Below are 20,655 nucleotides of genomic sequence, written 5' to 3'. Positions count from 1 at the left end.
GTATAAATGCTTTCTGGAAAATAATTTGGCCCCAAATTAATAATTTGTTAGAGAATCATGTTGGACTCTCATACGATACAATATTATTTGGAACAGCAATGAGAACTCAAAGTCCAATTTCTGCAAAAAATAATAAACTTTTATTAATATTGACAGGGGTCGCCATACAGCAAATTACTCAAAACTGGAAAGATCACACTAAGTTAAATTTCACTTTTTTGGTGGAATTCAATTTGTCATATATACAAAATGGAAATAGTAATGGCGTTACAACAAGGGTATATTCATAAGTTTAATAAAATCTGGGGACCATTGGCTAATTTCTCTAATGATCAGATATCATAGCACATGGATAGAACATATAGGGGGGTTGGGGAGGGTAAATCATTGTAAGGGTAATTTGATATACAATTCTGTTAAAAGGGGTTTCTTTACTTTACAAAATAAGAATAATTGTTTGATATTTCAAGTGTTCGTTTAAAATTGTATGTATTACATATATTTCACTTGATGTAAGATTTAAAAAAGAATAAAGAATTTACAAAAAAAAAAAAATCATGGTGGACAATTTAATTCTGCTTTAGTTATGCACATTAGAGAATGACACGGTGGCGGGTCACCCGCGGCTAGCCACATTTAGCCGCGGGTAACCCGCCAAAACGGGGAAGAAAAAATAGTGGCCTCTGCGGGACGGGGACAAGGCCATTCACCGCCCCGTGGAGCGGTGAATGGACTTGTCCCCGCAGTGAGGCAATCAAGATCGCGCAGTCCCCGCCATCTCCTTCCCTCCACCTCACCTTTGAATTGGAAGAGCACCGCCAGTTGAATTTCTGCCGTTCCGCGCGAAGAAAAAAAAAAAAAAGCCTCTCCTTTTCTCCTGCTCCTACCGCCATTATGCAGCTACTAAAGCCGACAGGAAGTCTATCAGACGTCAATTCTGACGTCGGAGAGGACGTTCTGGGCCAGCCAATCGCTGCCTGTCTGGCCCAGAACGTCCTCTCCGACTTCAGAATTGAGTCGGAAAGAAGACTTCCGGCTTTAGCAGCTGCAGCATGGCGGTAAGAGAAGGGGAAAAGGACGGAGGCTTGTTTTTTTTTTGAGCGGCAGGGAGGCAGCAGGCTGGCTTTAGCTAGGGAGGGAGAAAGGTAGACAGGCAGGCAGGCAGGCAAGCTTCGGGGGTGGGAGTGGGACAAAGTGTGGAAGGCAATGAGAGGGACATAGGAAGGAGGCACTAGGAGCACTAAAGACATGGGAAGGAGGCACTGGGGGCACTAAAGACAGGAAGGGGCACTTAAGGACATGGGAAGGAGGCACTGGGGGCACTAAAGACATGGGAAGGAGGCACTGGGGGCACTAAAGACAGGAAGGGGCACTTAAGGACATGGGAAGGAGGCACTGGGGGCAATAAAGACATGGGAAGGAGGCACTGGGGGCATTAAAGACAGGAAGGGGCACTAAGGACATGGGAAGGAGGCACTGGGGGCACTAAAGACATGGGAAGGAGGCACTGGGGGCACTAAAGACAGGAAGGGGCACTAAGGACATGGGAAGGAAGCACTGGGGCACTAAAGACATGGGAAAGAGGCACTGGGGGCACTAAAGACAGGAAGGGGCACTAAGGACATGGGAAGGAAGCACTGGGGCACTAAAGACATGGGAAGGAGGCACTGGGGACACTAAAGACAGGAAGGGGCACTAAGGACATGGGAAGGAGGCACCGGGGGCACTAAGGACATAGGAAGAAAAGAGGGAGGGAATAGAAAGGGACAATTCTTGGGCCTGAGTGCAGAAAGAAAGAAATGAAAGAAAGGATACACAGACAGAAGGAAACGCAACCAGAGACTCAAGAAATCAATCACCAGACAGCAAAGGTAGGAAAATGATTTTATTTTCAATTTAGTGATCAAAATGTGGCAGTTTTGAGAATTTATATCTGCTGTCTATATTTGTCTATTTTTCTATAGTTACTGAGATGACCGAGCTTGCGGAGATGGGGCAGAAACAGGGTTTTAAAATTTTAGTCCTAGTAGTTTGCCAGTCCACAAAATAATTATTTTATTTCTGCCAGTCCACGGGTGTAAAAAGGTTGAAAACCACTGATGTAGAGTATGCCGGCTTTCTTTTTCGCCAAGCCGCGCTCGCATTGATCAATCTTCTCCTCTCTTGCAACTTCCTGTTTCCGGTTGCATCAGAGGAGAATATTGAACAAATGAACACCTGCACATGTGGCTGGGCGAAAAAGAAAGCCGGCATACTCTATATCTAAGGTGAGATGGAGGGAGGGAGATGGCGGAACACTGCAGTCGGTCGGGTGTCTGCTGTTTTTGTATCACTGCCTGCCTGTGCTCACGTTCCAGATCCTCCTGCATTTTTAGTGTGCACAAATGACCTGATTCGAGCTATTGGTGAACATGGGGGACACGTCATTGAAAGGGAGGACAAGTTAATTGATTTATTTTATGTTCTGTTTTTACTACAGGGCAGATGCACTGAAACAGATTCTCAGTGCAGTAGTAGTGGCAGAACTCTCTTCTGTCTTCATGGTGTTTCGCAGTACTGAGGCTTATATGGATGCTGCGGGGACGGTGACGGGGCGGTGAATGGGATGGCAGTGGCGGTGACGGGGCGGTGAAAGGGATGGCGGTGACGGGGCGGTGAAGGGAACGGCGGTGACGGGGCGGTGCAGAGGATGGTGGGCCAGGGACGGTGCAGTGACGGGGACAGATTTTTTCCCCGTGTCATTCTCTAATGCACATTCCACACATTCCCTCTCCCCTCCCTTCCCCACTGCTACCTTCCAAACTTGTCTTTTTTTTCGTAGAGTTGGTGGCAGCAGTAATTCATACACGCGCCCCTGGAGTCTTTTTTTCTGCCAAATACTAATGAAAATCCTGTTTTTGGCAGTGCTGCATCTTAGAACATAGACCTTCACACACATGCAGGCTCTGCTTCTTTCCCTACCCAGAGACTTCCCTTCATTCTTTGAATCACATGGGAGTTAAGTCACTTCTGGCTTGTAAAGAATGCATTCTCAACTGTCCTTTTCATTCTGTATTACAACTTGGTTAAATACCTTCCAGAAACTGCTAGCAAATATCATTCTGTTGTAACCTCAGCAGGGATGGAACCTGCATATAGTAAAGCCCCTCACATTAGTATTTAAGAATCTTTTTTTTCTTATTTGCTACAGACATTTCTCTTAGTAATGCCATTCTTGTGCTTTTCTCATCTATCTATCTGTCTGTCACAAATTTCCACCCTTTTTGCACCAAGAGTTTTATTGTTGGAAATGGCATCCCATACCCCATTTCAAATTCACCTTGCATGATTGACATAAGGCTGCCACTCTATGTGCCTTGATACTACAGATAAAGATTTTAAAAAATTTATATTAGCTGGTTTTAAGAAAGGTTTGGAAAAGTTCTTGGAGGAAAAGTATAGTCTGTTATTGAGAGAGACATGGGGGAAGCCACTGCTTGCCTTGTATCGGTAGCTACTCCTTGGGTTTTTGCCAGGTACTAGTGACCTGAATTGGCCACTAGTAACTGGCAAATGAGGAGGGGCTAATGGGCTTGATTGGCCATTGGTCTGACCCAGTAAGACTATTCTTATGTTTTTGCACATTTTAACATTTTTGGTTGGTTCATTTTAAATGTTTGGTTCTCTTGATCAGTCTCCCTCCTTTATTGCTTCATCTTTCTAAGGTTTCTCTTATATCAAGCCATTGTCTCTAAGGTCCTCTCTTTCAATTGCTTGTGCTCCTTTGTGTGTTGTGCTATGATACCTTTTTCAGTGGTGCTTCCACACTAGTGCTGTCCGATTTGCGATTCAAATCGATTCTCCGATTCACTTTGGGTGAATCGATTCGAATCAGTTTGTTTTTTAAGAAAATTGGACTTAACAATTCGTCGTCCCCCGGAGTCCTTGCTTCTGGTGTAACGTCAGGTTTTGCAAAACCGGAAGTTACATCGAAGCAAGGACTCTGGTGGCAGAGGGAAAGCCCGAACAGGTCTCTGGTGCAGATTGGCGGCAGCAAGGCTCTCTCCTTCCCAGCCACAAGTATTTCTCTTCTCCCTGGCCAGGCAAAAGCGGCGATAGCGAATGCAATTCACTACCCTGCCGCTACTCCGGGCTTCTTCTCCTTACTGCACCACTGCTGCTTAGAAAGGGCCCTGAAAGTAGACCCCAGAATGCATCTTTAAACATTGGTTGGACTTTTTGACCCTATATAATAATAATAATAATAACTTTATTCTTGTATACCGCATTACCTTGGAAGTTCTATGCGGTTAACAGAAGAAGAGACTGTACATTTACAGCGATGTTACAATTTCGTTAAGGTTAGATTTACATTTTGGACGATACAAATTCGGTCAGGTTACCTTTACATTTTTTGACAATAAATATACTGTGAAGTTATTTTGGCAGCTAGGTTATATGTTCAGAGCGGTTACAATTGCTATAGTTAGATACAGCAGCGTTACAGATTGCAGTGTTGCATGAGGTAGTAAGGGTTTAGGGGGAGAGGTCAAGGTGAAGGTTTTCAAGTGCCTAGTTCTGCTTTTGCTCACTCACGTACTTACGCTCTCTCCTGTCCCATGAGTGATTGATCCATGCATTTACAAATCATTGTACTATAACATTGCAAAATCAGCTTCATCTTTCTTCTGGACTTTCCCTGCAGCGAGTCCAGCCTTGGGTATTGATTTTATATCAAATGAATTATGGCTAATCGGAGCCAGCTGTAGGGTAAGCAAACTATTTATGTAGGTCTCAGCCTGACTCTGCTTTTCACTCATTGCTAACTTGAGGTCACTGAGTGGAGTCTAGACTTTGCATGGGTGACTGCCTGTTATTTTGAACCAATTTCCTGCACTGGAAATGAATCTGCCCACGGTATTGTGCGTAAGCTTGCTCTGTGCTGCCTTTGCCTCTTAAGAAATATTTCTGGAATACAGTATTTTGTTTTGGGCGATACATTCTGGATGGGTGCAATGTGAGAGTGAATCCCAGAAGTGCAAAGGTTAATTGTATGGTTATAAGTGAAATGCCTGGTTTTATATGTTGAGATGATGTTACAGGATCTTTAAAAACTGGATGACCTATTCCTTGATGCATCAAAGATTTTTAGACATAGTGCCTGCCAGCCGGGACTCTTCTGGGCCGTGTCATTTTCCTGTTTGTTTGTTTGAAGTTTTAGCATGATCATCTGAAAGGTCACTTGGATACACAAAGTCAGAGGCGTGAAGAAAGTACAAGAGTTTTTTATTCACAGCATGCCGGGACTCTAGTGCAGTTAATAGCCTGCCTACTAGAGTGTCAGAAACAGGAAATACACGGACTTTTATGCCCTTTTCGCAAACTAATACAGTGGTGCCTCACACAACGAACTTAATTGGTTCCAGGAGCAAGTTTGTTATGTGAAACGTTCGTTATGTGAAACGCGTTTTCCCATAGGAATACATGTAAAAAAAAATAATTCGTTCTGCAGCATAAAATATGCTAAGATGACATAAAAAAGATAAATTTTTTGTTATTTTTATTTAGATACATCTAAAAACATACATCTCCCTGTCCTTTTACTTCCACTATCTTCCTATCCCATCTCTATTCCCTTTTGTCCCTCTCCCCATGATCAATCATCTCACCACCTCTCTCTGCCCTCACCCTCAGGGTTCAAGATTGCTTCCACTCTTTTTCCTGTTGTTCTCTCTGCCTGTCACCCTATGATTTAGCATCCCTTCTGCCCTTGTCCAATATTTCCCCTTCTCTCCCTCCCTCTCATCCCCTGCTCCAACATGTGCTTTCAGCGGCCTTCTCCCCCCTTAAGCGTCTTTTCTTCTCCACTCCACCTTTCCTCCCTCCCTGCCTCCACCTTTGTGGCGCTTTTGCACCCGACCGACAACAGAACAGGCCCGGTCGGACAAATCTCCCTGTCCTGTAGCCGCGAATCTAAATTACCTTCTTACAGCAGCTGGATTATTGAAGCTGCTGTAAGAGGTAATTTAGATTCGCGGCTACAGGGCAGGGAGGTTTGTCGGCCGGGCCTGTTGTCGGTCGATCGGGGGACCTGACCAGCTGTGCACATTCTTCGGGGCGGACCGCCCCCTCCCCCCTCTTTCGTTCGCCATTGCCTTCTTCCTACCTGCCCTGCCGCAGCCGCACACAGCCGACCGGAAGTCTTCCTGATGTCAGCGCTGACGTCGGAGGAAGGGAGGGCTTTGCTTAAGCCCTCCCTCCGACGTCAGCGCTGACATCGGGAAGATTTCCGTTCGGCTGTGTGCGGCTGCGACAGGGCAGGTAAGGAGAAGGAGACTACCCTCGCGGCTCGACCAACCCCGCTGCGATCCAACCCCGCAGGAACCCCGGAAGTATGCAGCTCGGGCGACTTCGTTGTGTGAAACGAAGTACGTTATACGGATCACGACATAAAGTTCGTTGTGCGCAGCGTCCGCTGTGCGAGGCGGCCGTTATGCGAGGCACCACTGTATATGCAAAAACTACAATTTTCATTTGTTACTTCTATAACTTTCTACAATTATTATTGGTCCTAAGCCAGCACTTATGATAGGCTCAGGGATACAACTTATAGTCCTATAGGAAACTAGCTCATTTCTCTGCTTATCTAAATCTTACAGGTCTAAAGGCTACATGTACAGAAGGGCAGGGCACATCATGGCTCAAACTCTTATCTATTCAGCTTACAATGTGGTAGGGCAAGGACATACATTTCAGGCAGATGCAGTCAATAGATTATACACTGTTTTTAGCTATGTAGGCCAGAGCAATATTTTAAACAACAGTTAACTATTTCATGACCCTACATATCAATTTAGGGCAGAGCCAATTTTCTTGACTCCTACTGTCTATTATTCAAACAATCATCATGAAGTCCACTGGAGATCACAAACACTGCAATTACAGCCAGAAACAAAATCTGCTTTATAATTCGTAAATATAACTTTCTGGCTCTGATAAATCCTATGTCAGATTGGCTGGTGCCTTTTGCTTATTGGGATTTGAATTTTTTTCTGAAGATAATCAATAAAATATTTAAACCTCGATGGAAAAGCTTGTAATTTTGTCTCTGTACAGCTAAAATTCTTTTTTTTAAATTTCTTTATTCAGTTTTGCATATTACAACAAGTGTATCAGAAAAATTCATATAATCTTATAAATACACACTTGATTTTCTTCATGAACACTTTAAGTACAATATATCATACTTATATTCATATTTTATAATGATTTAAATATTATGTAATACATTTAATAAATATGACAAATGTAAATAAAATGGAAAACCCCCCAATCCCTCCCTCCCTATTTCAGAAAATCTAACCTAATACATCAAAATGTATTAATTAATTCATACATATTATGAGATAAATAAAATAATACCCACCCCCATCCCCACTTAACAAATATTATGACATAATATTATAGAAAAATTATGACAGATTAAGTTATAACTTTTGGTGGAATTCAGTATGCCATATATATAAAATGGAGCACACAATAGCAACACAGAAAGGTTACTTTGGTAAATTTCAGAAGATTTGGAGACCATTAGCAGATTTTTGTAATGATTAATAACATTTTCCCATAATAAGATATTTGTAAAATTCTGATAAGAACCTTGATAAGGATAAGGGATTTCTCTGGATAAAAAAATAATAAAAGATAGGTGGAGGGAGAGGGGAGATGGGGAGAAGATAGATGGGAGAAATGAACTTGGTAGAGGGGGGGAGATCATGGAGAGGGGAGATGGGGGAAGGATAGAAGAAATAAGAATCTAAAAACAGGAGAAGGATAGAGATGGTGGACAATGGGATTTAGGGAGGAAAGGAACAGAAAGGAAGAAAAGTTGGACACAAGAGATGTTGGGGGGGATAGAGATACTGATAGGAGGGTAGTTAGAAAGAGAAAGGGAGAGCTGGTGGGGAAGGAGGGAGAGATGTTGGATGACAGGATAGTTGAAAAAAGGAGAGATGGTGGATCTGGGCAAGAGACCCTGGTAAGCAAGTTATCAGAAGAATATTTGTTGCAGAGCTTGGGACCAACATGATTTGAAAAATGGCCAGACAACAAAAGGTTAAAAAAATAATTGTATTTTCTATTTTGTGATTATAATGTGTCAGATTTGGAAATTGTATCCTTCCAGAGATGAGCTAGGATTTAACAAAGAGGAAAAGTCTTTTTTTGTTTGTTTATTTTGCTTACACCACAGCACCAGTGTGGGTAGGAGAGGGCAGAGGCTATAAAATAAACTCACCAGGATGTTTGGAAAAATCACCCAATTGTGCAGGAAAATCGAATCGAAAAATCGATTCAGTAGGCTGAATTGAATCGAATCAAAATATTTTTTACTGAATCGGGCAGTACTATTCCACACCCCTTCAACAGAGAGAGATGGTAAAATTAAGGCTTACCTGATAATTTTCTTTCGCTTAGTAACAGCAGACAAATCCAGATGATTAGATTGTAAACATTTACAGGAATGCTGTATTTATCTTAGCTTGGTCATGCCTAGGGTTACCATATGGCTCCAGAAAAAGGAGGGTGGATTGAGACATCCAGGTTTTGCTTCCATTGAAAGCAATGGAAGTAAAACACAGATGTCTCAATCTCTCCTTCTTTTCCTGGAGCCATAAGGTAACCCTAATCACTCCTCTTCCTGGCCTGCATATTGAGGTATAGAAGAAAAGTAATCTATTTGCCATTATAACTTTTTTTTTGTGTGTGTGTGTGTGTGTATTGCAGGTGAAGAAAACACTCTTGACATTATTCCAGAAGAGAAGCTAATAGAAACGTATGTTTTTCTTTTCCTTGATGCAGTCTCTGTTCATTAAATCGTTGGCAGTGGCCAGGTAGGTCCCTGAGGACTGGGTTGAAAACCACTGGCTTAGATCTTTACTCACACCCACCACCACACACACACACACACACACACTGAAAAACAGTTGGCAGGTTTGGGCTTCCCAGCTTTAAAGCATTTACCCTGTTTAAGAAAATAATGTTTAAAAAATTTTAAAAGAGAGAGAGCAAGGCCGGTTTGGGCAAAAAAAAGGGAGGGTGAGCAGAAGCTCTTCAAGAAGCCCAGGGGGAACTGTAGGGCTGCAGAAAGTGCCAGTAGAAAATGACACAGGGACAAATTTTTCCCTGTCCCCGTGGGAGCTCATTTTCTTATCTCGTCCCGTCCCCACGAGTTCTTTTCCTGTCCCTGCCCCATTCCTGCAAGTTCCATCCTCATCTGCACAAGCCTCAAACACTTTAAAATCATAAGTATTCGAGGCTTGTGTGGTTAAGGCAGAGCTTATAGGAATGGGAGAAAGACAAAGCTACTCCTTAGACTAGTGTGACCTGTTAGATGCCTTCATGATTTCCCCTTCAGGCTTGACTGCAAAATGACAGGCAGTAGCTGATAATGTTTCTTCATTTGCTGTGGCTGGGGGGTCAGTGGATGCTGTCCCTCTTGTAAAGCAGGAGTAAGGCTGCCACTCCATTTTTTTCATGGTACAAAAGAATGGAGGCTCTTTCAGACCTATTGTGGACTTCAGTGGCATCAATGTAGTGCTTTGAGTGCCACAGTTCCAGATGGAGATGTGTTCAGTGATTGCCTCTGTTTGACTAGAAGAATTTCTTACCTCCCTGGATCTGATGAAGCCATCAGAGTGGCTCACAAGTAGAGAATGACATGGTGGCGGGTTACCCGCGGCTAGCTCGCCAAAACGGGGAAGAAAAAATAGTGGCCTCTGCGGGACGGGGACAAGGCCATTCACCGCCCCGTGGAGCGGTGAATGGACTTGTCCCCGCAGTGAAGCAATCAAGATCGCGCGGTCCCCGCCATCTCCCTCCCTCCACCTCACCTTTGAACTGAAGAGCAACCACCGGTTGAATTTCTGCCGGTCTGTGCGAAGAAAAAAAAAAAAAAAAAGCCTCTCCTTTTCTCCTGCTCTTATCGCCATGCTGCAGCTACTAAAGCCGACAGGAAGTCTTTCCGACGTCAATTCTGATGTCGGAGAGGACGTTCTGGGCCAGCCAATCGCTGCCTGGCTGGCCCAGAACGTCCTCTCCGACTTCAGAATTGACGTCGAAAAGACTTCCTGTCGGCTTTAGTAGCTGCAGCATGGCAGTAAGAGCAAGGGAAAAGAAAGGAGGCTTTTTTTTTTTTTTGAGCGGCAGGGAGGCAGCAGGCTGGCTTTGGCTAGGGAGGGAGAAAGGTAGGCAGGCAGGATTCGGGGATGGGGGTGGAACAAAGTGTAGAAGGCAGTGAGAGGGACATAGGAAGGAGGCACTAAAGACATGGGAAGGATGCACTGGGGGCACTAAAGACAGGAAGGGGCACTAAAGATATGGGAAGGAGGCACTGGGGGCACTAAAGACAGGAAGGGGCACTAAGGACATGGGAAGGAGGCACTGGGGGCACTAAAGACAGGAAGGGGCACTAAGGACATGGGAAGGAGGCACTGGGGGCACTAAGACAGGAAGGGGCACTAAGGACATGGGAAGGAGGCACTAAAGACAGGAAGGGGCACTAAGGACATGGGAAGGAGGCACTGGGGCACTAAAGACAGGAAGGGGCACTAAGGACATGGGAAGGGGGCACTAAGACAGGAAGGGGCACTAAGGACATGGGAAGGAGGCACTGGAGGCACTAAAGACAGGAAGGGGCACTAAGGACATCGGAAGGAGGCACTGGGGGCACTAAAGACATGGGAAGGAGGCACTGGGGGCACAAAAGACAGGAAGGGGCACTAAGGACATGGGAAGGAGGCACTGTGGGCACTAAAGACATGGGAAGGAGGCACTGGGGGCACTAAAGGCATGGGAAGGAGGCATTGGGGGCACTAAAGACAGGAAGGGGCACTAAGAACATGGGAAGGAGGCACTGGGGGCACTAAAGACAGGAAGGGGCACTAAGGACATGGGAAGGAGGCACTGGGACACTAAAGACAGGAAGGGGCACTAAGGACATGGGAAGGAGGCACTGGGGGCACTAAAGACAGGAAGGGGCACTAAGGACATGGGAAGGAGGCACTGGGGCACTAAAGACAGGAAGGGGCACTAAGGACATGGGAAGGAGGCACTGGGGGCACTAAAGACAGGAAGGGGCACTAAGGACATGGGAAGGAGGCACTGGGGCACTAAAGACATGGGGAGGAGGCACTGGGGGCACTAAAGACAGGAAGGGGCACTAAGGACATTTGAAGGAGGCACTGGGGGCACTAAAGACATGGGAAGGAGGCACCGGGGGCACTAAGGACATAGGAAAGAAAGAGGGAAGGAATAGAAAGGGACAGTTCTTGGGCCTGAGTGCAGAAAGAAAGAAAGGATACACAGACAGAAGGAAACGCAACCAGAGACTCATGAAATCAATCACCAGACAGCAAAGGTAGGAAAAATGATTTTATTTTCAATTTAGTGATCAAAATGTGTCAGTTTTGAGAAGTTATATCTGCTGTCTATATTTTGCACTATATTTGTCTATTTTTCTATAGTTACTGAGGTGACCGAGATGGGGCGGAAACAGGGTTTTAAAATTTTAGTCCTAGTAGTTTGCCGGTCTACAAAATAATTTTTTTATTTCTGCCGGTTCACGGGTGTAAAAAGGTTGAAAAACACTGATGTAGAGTATGCCGGCTTTCTTTTTCGCCCAGCCGCACGCGTTCAAAAAGCCGCGCTTGCGCAGCTGCTCGAGTTGATCAATCTTCTCCTCTGTTACAACTTCCTGTTTCCGGTTGCATCAGAGGAGAATATTGAACAAATGAGCACCCGCACGTGCGGCTGGGCGAAAAAGAAAGCCGGCATACTCTACATCTAAGGTGAGATGGAGGGAGGGAGATGGCGGAACACTGCAATCGGTCGGGTGTCTGCTGTTTTTGTATCACTGCCTGCCTGCGCTCATGTTCCAGATCCACCTGCATTTTTAGTGTGCACAATTGACCTGATTCGAGCTATAGGTGAACATGGGGGACACATCATTGCAAGGGAGGACAAGTCAATTGATTTATTTTATGTTCTGTTTTTACTACAGGGCAGATGCACTGAAACAGATTCTCAGTGCAGTAGTAGTAGTAGTGGTGGCAGGATTCTCTTCTGTCTTCATGGTGTTTCGCAGTACTGAGGCTTATATGGATGCTGCGGGGATGGTGACGGGGCAGTGAATGGGATGGCAGTGGCGGTGACGGGGCGGTGAAAGGGGTGACGGTGACGGGGCGGTGAAGGGAACGGCGGTGACGGGGCGGTGCAGAGGATGGTGGGCCGGGGACGGTGCAGTGATGGGGACAAATTTTTTCCCCGTGTCATTCTCTACTCACAAGCACTTATTACACTTTGCGTCCTGGGGAAGCATGCCAGTGCTGTGCCCTTCTGTTTGGTCTGGCACCTTCTCAATAGTGGTGGTGCCTAGCTATGCTCCCAGTGCATCAGAGTGCACCCCTATCTTGATGATAGGCCAATCAAATTCGATTCGGAACAGGAATCCAGATAACAACAAAGTAGTAAGGCTGCTGCCTCCATTTGTTCCTCTAAGTTTGCAGAAATCCTATTCCGTAAAGCTATCTCTTTTCCTTCCAGACTTCAGGGCTGTTTCTCCTGTTCCATCACTATGCCTAATTTTTTGTTTTCATTCCCCACAAGCCTGCTAATTGAACCCAGGCACCTTCTCCTCTGTTCTAAACCCTGCTTGTCAATGGCTAGATTAACCCTGGATATTCAGTGCTAGGCCATGTTGAGTACTGGCACTGAATATCGGTGGCTAAATTTAGTGGGGATGGCCACCAGAGCCTCTGTGGGTCCAGGGATGGCCACCAGAGCCTCCCTGTCTCCGCAAGCTCGGTTCCCGCAAACCATCTGATCCCATCCGCACAAGCCTCAGTTATGATTTTATATTGAATGTATTCCAGTACCTCCCCTCTTTTCCCCATCTTAATCCAGCAGATACCTTCCATCACCCTACTCCCTCCATTCCTTATTCAGCATCTTCTCCTTGTCTCCTTATTCCCCCTTTACCATGTCCAGCATATCCCCTCTGTCTCCCTACTTCTTCTACCCATGTCCAACATCTTACTTCTGTCTTCATACTCCACCCTCCTGTTCAGCATTTTCCATGTCTCTCTGCCCCCTGCAAGGTCCCGTATCTGCCTTTGTGTCCCTATTCTTACAAACTCCCACCTAGTTCCAATAGCTATCCTACCCCAAGGGGATCCACCATCTCCCTTCTGTCACACCAATCCCCCCCACCCCCGGGTCTACCATCCCCTTCCCACAACACGTGGGAATCCAGCATATCTTATTCCCTCCCTTTGCTGCTGGTCCCAGAGTGACTCCAGTGTCACAATGGCTGGTCTCACCGTAACTGACACTAAATTGGAAGCAGCCTGGTTCTTAACAATTTACTTACAGTTCCCTTGCCCAGAACTCTAAACGAAGACAGAAGCTGCAGGACCTTTCCTCTTGCCTGCGTTGCTATTCTCTATAAGCTTGCCGGTCTCAATCCTGCCCCTCAAACACAGGAAGTCACTTCAGAGGGGGGGCGGGATCAGGATCGGCAGAGCCTATAGCGATGCAGGCAAGAGGAAAAGTCCCATGGCTTCTGTGTTTCTTTTTGCTGTCTGCAGCCGATCCTAAGCCCTGGAAGGTAAAGGGGAAGAGATACTGACGGGAAATTTAACCGCGTCGATCTCGCCGGCCCTCCGCAGACCGGCAGGAATTTTCTGCGGACTGACACCGGTCCGCAGACTGGCGGTTGAAGAACAGTGACTTAAATTGCATTGAATATAGGCTAGTATATTACTACTGTATGTTGTTTTGCTTTTCCTTTATTTCCTCCAATTTGGTCTATCACTTCCAGGGATCTCTTCTAGGACCTTACCTAGAATAAATCTCCAAAACTGATATATCCTTATTCCATTTCAATTGTAGCACATAATCCCATTTTTAAGTCCAGTTAGCAACAGAACTAAGAGGTGGTGCTGTTCCTCAACAGTACTGGAAAAACACTGGTCTGTTGTTTTTGGTTTTTTTTTTTTGTGACCAATGATCAACATTAATGGCATGCAAATTATATGCATATTGGTAGTACTGAGCAATACGCAGTAAAGGGGTCAGAACATTCCTAGTGGTGGTCCAGGAGGTTTTTTTTGTTGGGTGGTGGGGAATCTCTGATGGACCACTGAGGATTTTTTAGTTGTGGTCAGGAGGAGTCCACTGGACATGAGCAGAAGAGCTATGCCTATCCTAGGAATGTTCTAACCCCTTTAGCGACCGGTGTTCAACGCTAACAGTATGCATATAATTTGCATGCTATTAGTGTTGAGCATTGGTTGCCAAAAAAAAAGAGAGTCACTGGTGTTTTTCTGGTGCTGTTGAGGAAGAGCACCAGAGATTTGTGTATCTTCCCCTAAGGCAGGAACTCTACTGAGAGCTCAGAGTTGTCAGTAGTTTGACAGGGGTTTTCTGGGCATTGCACAGATGTGTTAATGAGTAAGTTTATTCAAATTTTGATATACTGCCCATCAAATGTCGGAGCGGTTTACAGTAAAAGTAGCTGAGTAGCTTGGCCCTTTTGGACACTGCTCTTGAGCCTATGTGCAGAATAACATTTCATTTTGAGTGGCTAAAACCATTGTAAATGAAACATTGCAATACACAGCTGAACTCCCCCTCCCCCATTGTTTGTACAGCACTGCAGTTCCTAAGTTAAAAAAAAAAAAATCACATCATGCAACAAAGGAGCAGTCCTAGAGTGTATGGCAAGGCATGCACTACAATCACAGCAAATCAATACAGAATCATTTGAACAGATTTCCCATTCCAACTTCCTTCAAAGATTCAGTCCCTTCTATGAGCATACGTAAGTAAAACAACTTATGATCTGACACCAATCAGTAGTTGGTATTCACCATATTTTCTCATTCCTGCAATATCAAGTAAACTTCATTCTCTTCAGCATTCTACTTTTTCGCCCCAGGAATATCATGTATTCTGTCCATTCTTCAGCATGTTACATGGTATCACTGGACTGAAAAAGTAGACTCCTTCTTCTCTGTTCCCTTTGACCCAAAAAATCAATCAAGTCAACCAAAAATCCAACATGCTCTGTCAGCCAGCAATCTGCATAATGCCTATGGTTAAACCCATAGTCTGTACACCCAAGGATCAGTCCCCAGTGAAACTCATACCAAGCAAAATAAAGGGTGTCAAAAATGAGTAGACTTTTGGTTCTATTGGGTCCCATGGCCATTTCTTCTCCCACATAGCCATGCATCCATCTCATGGGGGGGGGGGGGGAATCCTGTGTTTTTAACTCTTCTGGAAAAAGAAAACACCCTTACAAGGTATAAGACTATTTATTGCTACAAGTATTGAATCTGAACTGTTTTGTTTTACTTAGCTGTTGCACTTTTCTTTACAGTTTTGATAAAATAATGTGTTTGCCATGTTAGCCCACTTTAAAATTAATAAACAGAAGCAAAACAAAAAAGAAAAGATAAGGTGATAACTGTTTTTATTGGGCTAACAATACATTTTGACTAACTTTTTGAAGGCAATTCCTTCAGGCCAGTTTTTGAGATTGTCATCATTTAGATTTTTTTGTTGCTTTTATTTTCTTTATGAATTTTTTCTTCTATGGTTGTTTGAATTATTTTCCAAATTCTTTTGCCATATGTTTTTCTCATAGTACTAAACATCTAGAAGGAGAAATAGAGAAAGCAAGAACTTCCTGTTATAACAAAACACTGGTATTACAAAGGTGAGTAGATAAAACTTATAAGGCAAATATTTGTGTATTATGTTGCTGGTTCACACATCACACACCATCTCCATAGATATTCCTCTATCTAAGAGGTAATTTTGAGATTTATTTGGAATGTTTCAGCTATATTCCATATAGACCGGTACAAATAACAGTACTGAGAAAATCATTGCTAGGTCTTCCAGTGTGCACACAAGAGAGGCAGATTCAAATGTTTTGTTCTGATATCTAATCCCTAAAGGAATATTAGTATTTCAAGCTGTTGAGAATTCCTTGTAGATTGTATGTCTTCCAGGGACAAATAAATACCTACTGAAACTGAATATCACTTGCTTTAAACAATTGCTGAAAAAGGTATGAATTAAATCCAATATCCTCCTTCTTCCTTCCCTTTTATTTTGCTACTCCTGTTCTACTGAATTCGTGCCCATCACTATCAAGACTTAATGCAAAACCTGAACAGCTAAAGAGTAGATTCAAACTTAAAAAATCAAATTTGTTGCTAAGAGACATTCCTCTAATAATACCAGACTGGCTTTTCATATGTAAAATTTTACAAAAGCCATAAAAGATCCGGCTTTCTCTGTCTCTTTAGACGCAGAAAAAGCCTTTGATCGGGTTAAGTGGACTTTCATGTATCAAGCATTAGATTGGTTTGGTATAGGTTCGGGATTTATACAAATGATTCAGACGTTATATAGCTCTCCTGCTGCAAGATTGTATATTAATAATAATTTATCAGAGCGTTTTAATTTGCAGAGGGGGGTTAGACAAGGCTGTCCATTATCTCCTTTGCTTTTTGATATTGTATTAGAACCCTTGTTATTAGCCATTCAACAAGCAAAGGGGATACAGGGTATTCCTCGTACAGATTGGGATTATATAGTCTGCATATACAGATGATATACTGCTTTATTTGAGAAATCCTGAAACTACCATTCCATGCTTGCTAGAGTTGATAGAGAAATTTGTAAAATTTTTAGGGTATAAGATAAATTGGAGCAAGTCAGAAATTCTTCCACTTAATGTGCATTGTACTAAAGGCTTATTGATTCATTCTCAATTGTATGGAAGGAAGATGGATTAAAGTATTTAGGTATTAGGATAAAAAATACACTGCAAGACACAATTAAAGAGAATGAAAAAGTTTCTTTAAAAAAGTAACAGAAATGTGTGAGCAATGGAATCCTTTACATCTTTCTTGGTGGGGGAGAGTCCAAACTATTAAAATGATGATATTGCCTGTGGTTTGTTATCAAATGAGTATGATATCAGTTTTTTTTCAAGGGTCCTTTTATAAAAAGTTAAATGGTATTCTTACAAAATTTGTTTGGCAGGGTAAAATGCCTAGAATTGCTTTAGTATCTTTACAAAAACCAATTGCGGAGGGTGGGGTAAATTTTCCCAACTTTTATAGGTATCATCAAGCCTATATTTTACACCAGGGTATGTATTGGGTCCTCCCAGAGCTCATGGAAAATACCCCGGATTGGTTGTATTTGGAATGGTGACTCATGTTTCCTTTACATTTATCTCATGTTCTCAGTATCAAGATGCCTAGGAAATATAAAGAGAACAGAATATTAATGGATACATGGAAAACATTGCGTTATGTCAGTAATTTAACACCTAACCCAATATACAAATCAACAAATCAATCTTTATGAGTAAACTCCAAGATTCAAATTGGCGGATTTAAAGTTGTATGAAAGTATTGGATTATTGCTGGTATATGGATTTTAGATGATGTTATTTCAAATGGTAAACTGCTTGATTTTTCACAGTTGCAACATAAATTTGGTCTTAATAAATCACAAAGCTTTAAATGGTTGCAACTGAAGCAGGCTATTCAGGAGGGGTTCCCTGAATGGAAAAATCTTAATAATCAGTATAGTTTGGAGTTCTTATGCTTTCAGGTGGATTTCTTGGGTCACCAGGCCGCACAGTGGTATAAATTGATATCTGGATAAAAAACCAAAGACTGGTCTTACAGACATTTGGAGCATTGAGATTAAGCATCAAATTTCTGCGTCTCAATGGCCACGAATTTGGTCTTGGAGAATGAGATGTACAGTGTCCGCATCTATGAGACCAATTTGGTGCTTTTTGTTACATAGAGTATTTTGGACCCCAGTTGGATTGCAAAAGTTAGATAGCTCTAAGTCTGATAGATGCTGGCATAGTCTCTGGAGGCAGGGACTCTGGACCATTTAATATTCTATTGTCCCTGTATCATGACCTTTTGGAAATCAATTTGGTCTCAAATTAATTGTTTATTAGAAAACCATGTAGCATTATCATATGATACAATTCTGTTTGGTATGTCAATGAGAACAAAAAGTCAAATTTCATCAAGTAATAATAAACTTTTATTGATTATGACAGGAGTTGCTATACAACATATCACCAGTAATTGGAAAAATTACAATAGTCTTAACTATACATTCTGGTGGAATTCGTTATGCCACATTTATAAAATGGAAAGAACAATTTCCATACAAAAAGGGAATTATAATAATTTTAAAAAGATTTGGGGGCCATTGACAAAAGATAGATAGTACTAGATCCAATAGATGCTGGCATTGTAGAATAGAAGTAGGGACGCTAGATCATTTAATTTTTTTCTGTCCCTGTGTAAATGCCTTTTGGAATTTAATTTGGCCCCAAATTAATAAATTATTAGAAAATCATGTAGGACTCTCATATGACACCATACTATTTGGCACTGCAATGAGAACTCAGAGTCCGATCTCAACAGATAATAATAAGCTACTATTAATATTGACAGGAGTCGCCATGCAACAAATAACTCAAAACTGGAAGGACTATACCAAATTAAATTATACATTCTGGTGGAACTCTGTCTGTCATATATACAAAATGGAAAAAATAATAGCGTTACAACAAGGGAATCTTCATAATTTTATGAAAATATGGCAACCATTGACTAATTATTCTACTGATTAGATTTATTAGCACATTTGTAATAAATATATAGGAATGGGGAGGGACTTATATAAATTTAAGATTTATTATTTATGATATGATATATTGATTATAACTATAAGTGTTATGAAATAATTAATTATATTATATATGAATTAATTGATGTAAGAATAGAAAATTAATAAACAAATTAACACAATAATGATTATATTAGAATGGGGAAGGGAAGGGAATGTATATTATATTATATATAGATTTAAGTATTGGGAAAAATGGGAGGGATATATTTTATGTGATAAATGAATTATTTGTAGTCACAATTTCTCATATATTATTTGAAGTTTTTATGTACAATTAAAATATTGTAAGAATGAAAAATTTATAAATAAAATATTAAAAAAAAAAAGACAAATTATTGTAATGATTAGACATCATTTTCCACTGAAAGTACATTTATACATAGGGGGAGGGGGGATGGTATAAAGTTCTTTTAAAAGTTTAATCAATAGATAAGAATACAATATTTATATGATATTTATGATTAAAATATTTGTGGGAAGGGTGGATGGAGAGGGAATAAATTTATATATTTAAGATGACAATTGAACGAATTTCAAGTGATGTGTAAAAGTTTTAAATGACATAATATTGTGTACTTGATGTAAGATGAAAAAATGAATAAAGAATTTGGAAAAAAAAAAAAAAAGCAAATAAACAATAAAAGAAATATGGACAAAAATTGTGAGAAGACTGAGACCCAGATTCTGTATAGGATACCTGGGACGGGTGTCTATACAAAATTGGGCCTACGCTCACCCAAAATAAAGCCGATTCTGTAACCGACGTCCGTGTTGGGTGCCAATTACAGAACCGGGTTACTATAGACACGGCCGCTGTACTTATCGCGGCAAGGGATCTCCCTGCCACGATAAGTATAGCGGCTGGGACTACCAGTCCCCCCCCCAAACAATCGCGGCAGGAGGGAGCCCAACCCCTTCTGCCTGAAGACCGCCCCCCCCAGGTAGATTGCGGCAGGAGGGAGCCTAACCCCTTATGCCTGAAGACCGTCCCCCCGAATGATCACGGCAGGAGGGTGCCCAATCCCTCCTGCAGGACCCCACCAGTGAACCCCACCACCCTTCCCTGATAGGAGGGGCCTTAAGCACCTTGGCCAAACAGGCCTTAGGCTCATGTGGGATGAGCTGGAGAGGGGTGGGCCCGCTTCATTCTATCCAGCCACCTTTCAAGGTGAGCACAGGGGGGGTTCCATGGAGGGAGTTTGGGGGTTTCCATGGGGGGGTCCAGGGAGGGGGAGTCATTGGGAGGATCTGGCAGGAGGGATTGGGCACCCTCCTGCCGATGATCTTCTGGGAGGGGTTGGGGGGTTCATTGGGGGAGGGGGTCTGGCAGAAGGGGTTGGGCTCCTTCCTGCCCTGATCGTTTGGGGGAGGGGGACTGGCGGCCGCTATACGTATCGCGGCCGGGAGATTCCTTCTGCGATAAATGTAACGGCCACGTCTACTTACATTGTACATGTCTCCTACTGGCCTAGGGAGACACGTACTGCCACCTAAGGCTATGCCTAGCCTTAGGCGAGCTTAGGCAGTTTTGCGGGCCTCCCTATGCTCCTGGAGGCACCTTCAATATAGGCGGCCTGCCTGGGGAGCATTTTTTTTTTTTTAAGCGTGCGTCCCAATTGGCTGGTTAGACAGCTGTAGGATGTAGACTTTCTTTTATACTCTCCAGACCGGTACAGGACCCCACCCTGTCTGCTGTCGTTTGCTAGTGTGGGTTTTTCGCGTGAAGATTTTTTTGTCTTGTTTTTCTGTGAGTTCTAGTATTTTTCTAGGGCTGGGAAGATCAAAGAACAGCGGCTGTGACTCAGCTGGTGAGCTGTGGGGATGTTTTACTGTAAGGACATGTTCTATGCATTTTCCAAAAGCATTCCT

At 42.9% G+C, this 20,655-nt stretch overlaps 1 protein-coding gene across 3 annotated transcripts in view; it reads left to right on the top strand.

Moving 5' to 3' along the window:
- CENPH (centromere protein H) overlaps window positions 1–20,655 on the top strand; it is a 94,450-nt gene that overhangs the window by 13,533 nt on the left and 60,262 nt on the right. For all 3 annotated transcript variants that reach the window (XM_033929828.1, XM_033929820.1, XM_033929811.1), the window contains exons 3-4: window positions 8,764–8,812; window positions 15,686–15,757. In XM_033929828.1, the coding sequence (XP_033785719.1) occupies window positions 8,764–8,812; window positions 15,686–15,757 (121 nt within the window). The remainder of the gene's footprint in view (window positions 1–8,763; window positions 8,813–15,685; window positions 15,758–20,655) is intronic.

The sequence above is a fragment of the Geotrypetes seraphini genome, chromosome 1 (assembly GCF_902459505.1).
Source record: "Geotrypetes seraphini chromosome 1, aGeoSer1.1, whole genome shotgun sequence".
Taxonomy (NCBI): Eukaryota; Metazoa; Chordata; class Amphibia; order Gymnophiona; family Dermophiidae; genus Geotrypetes; species Geotrypetes seraphini.
Note: the sequence above shows the minus strand (reverse complement) of the source record. Positions and strands in the feature narration are given on the sequence as shown.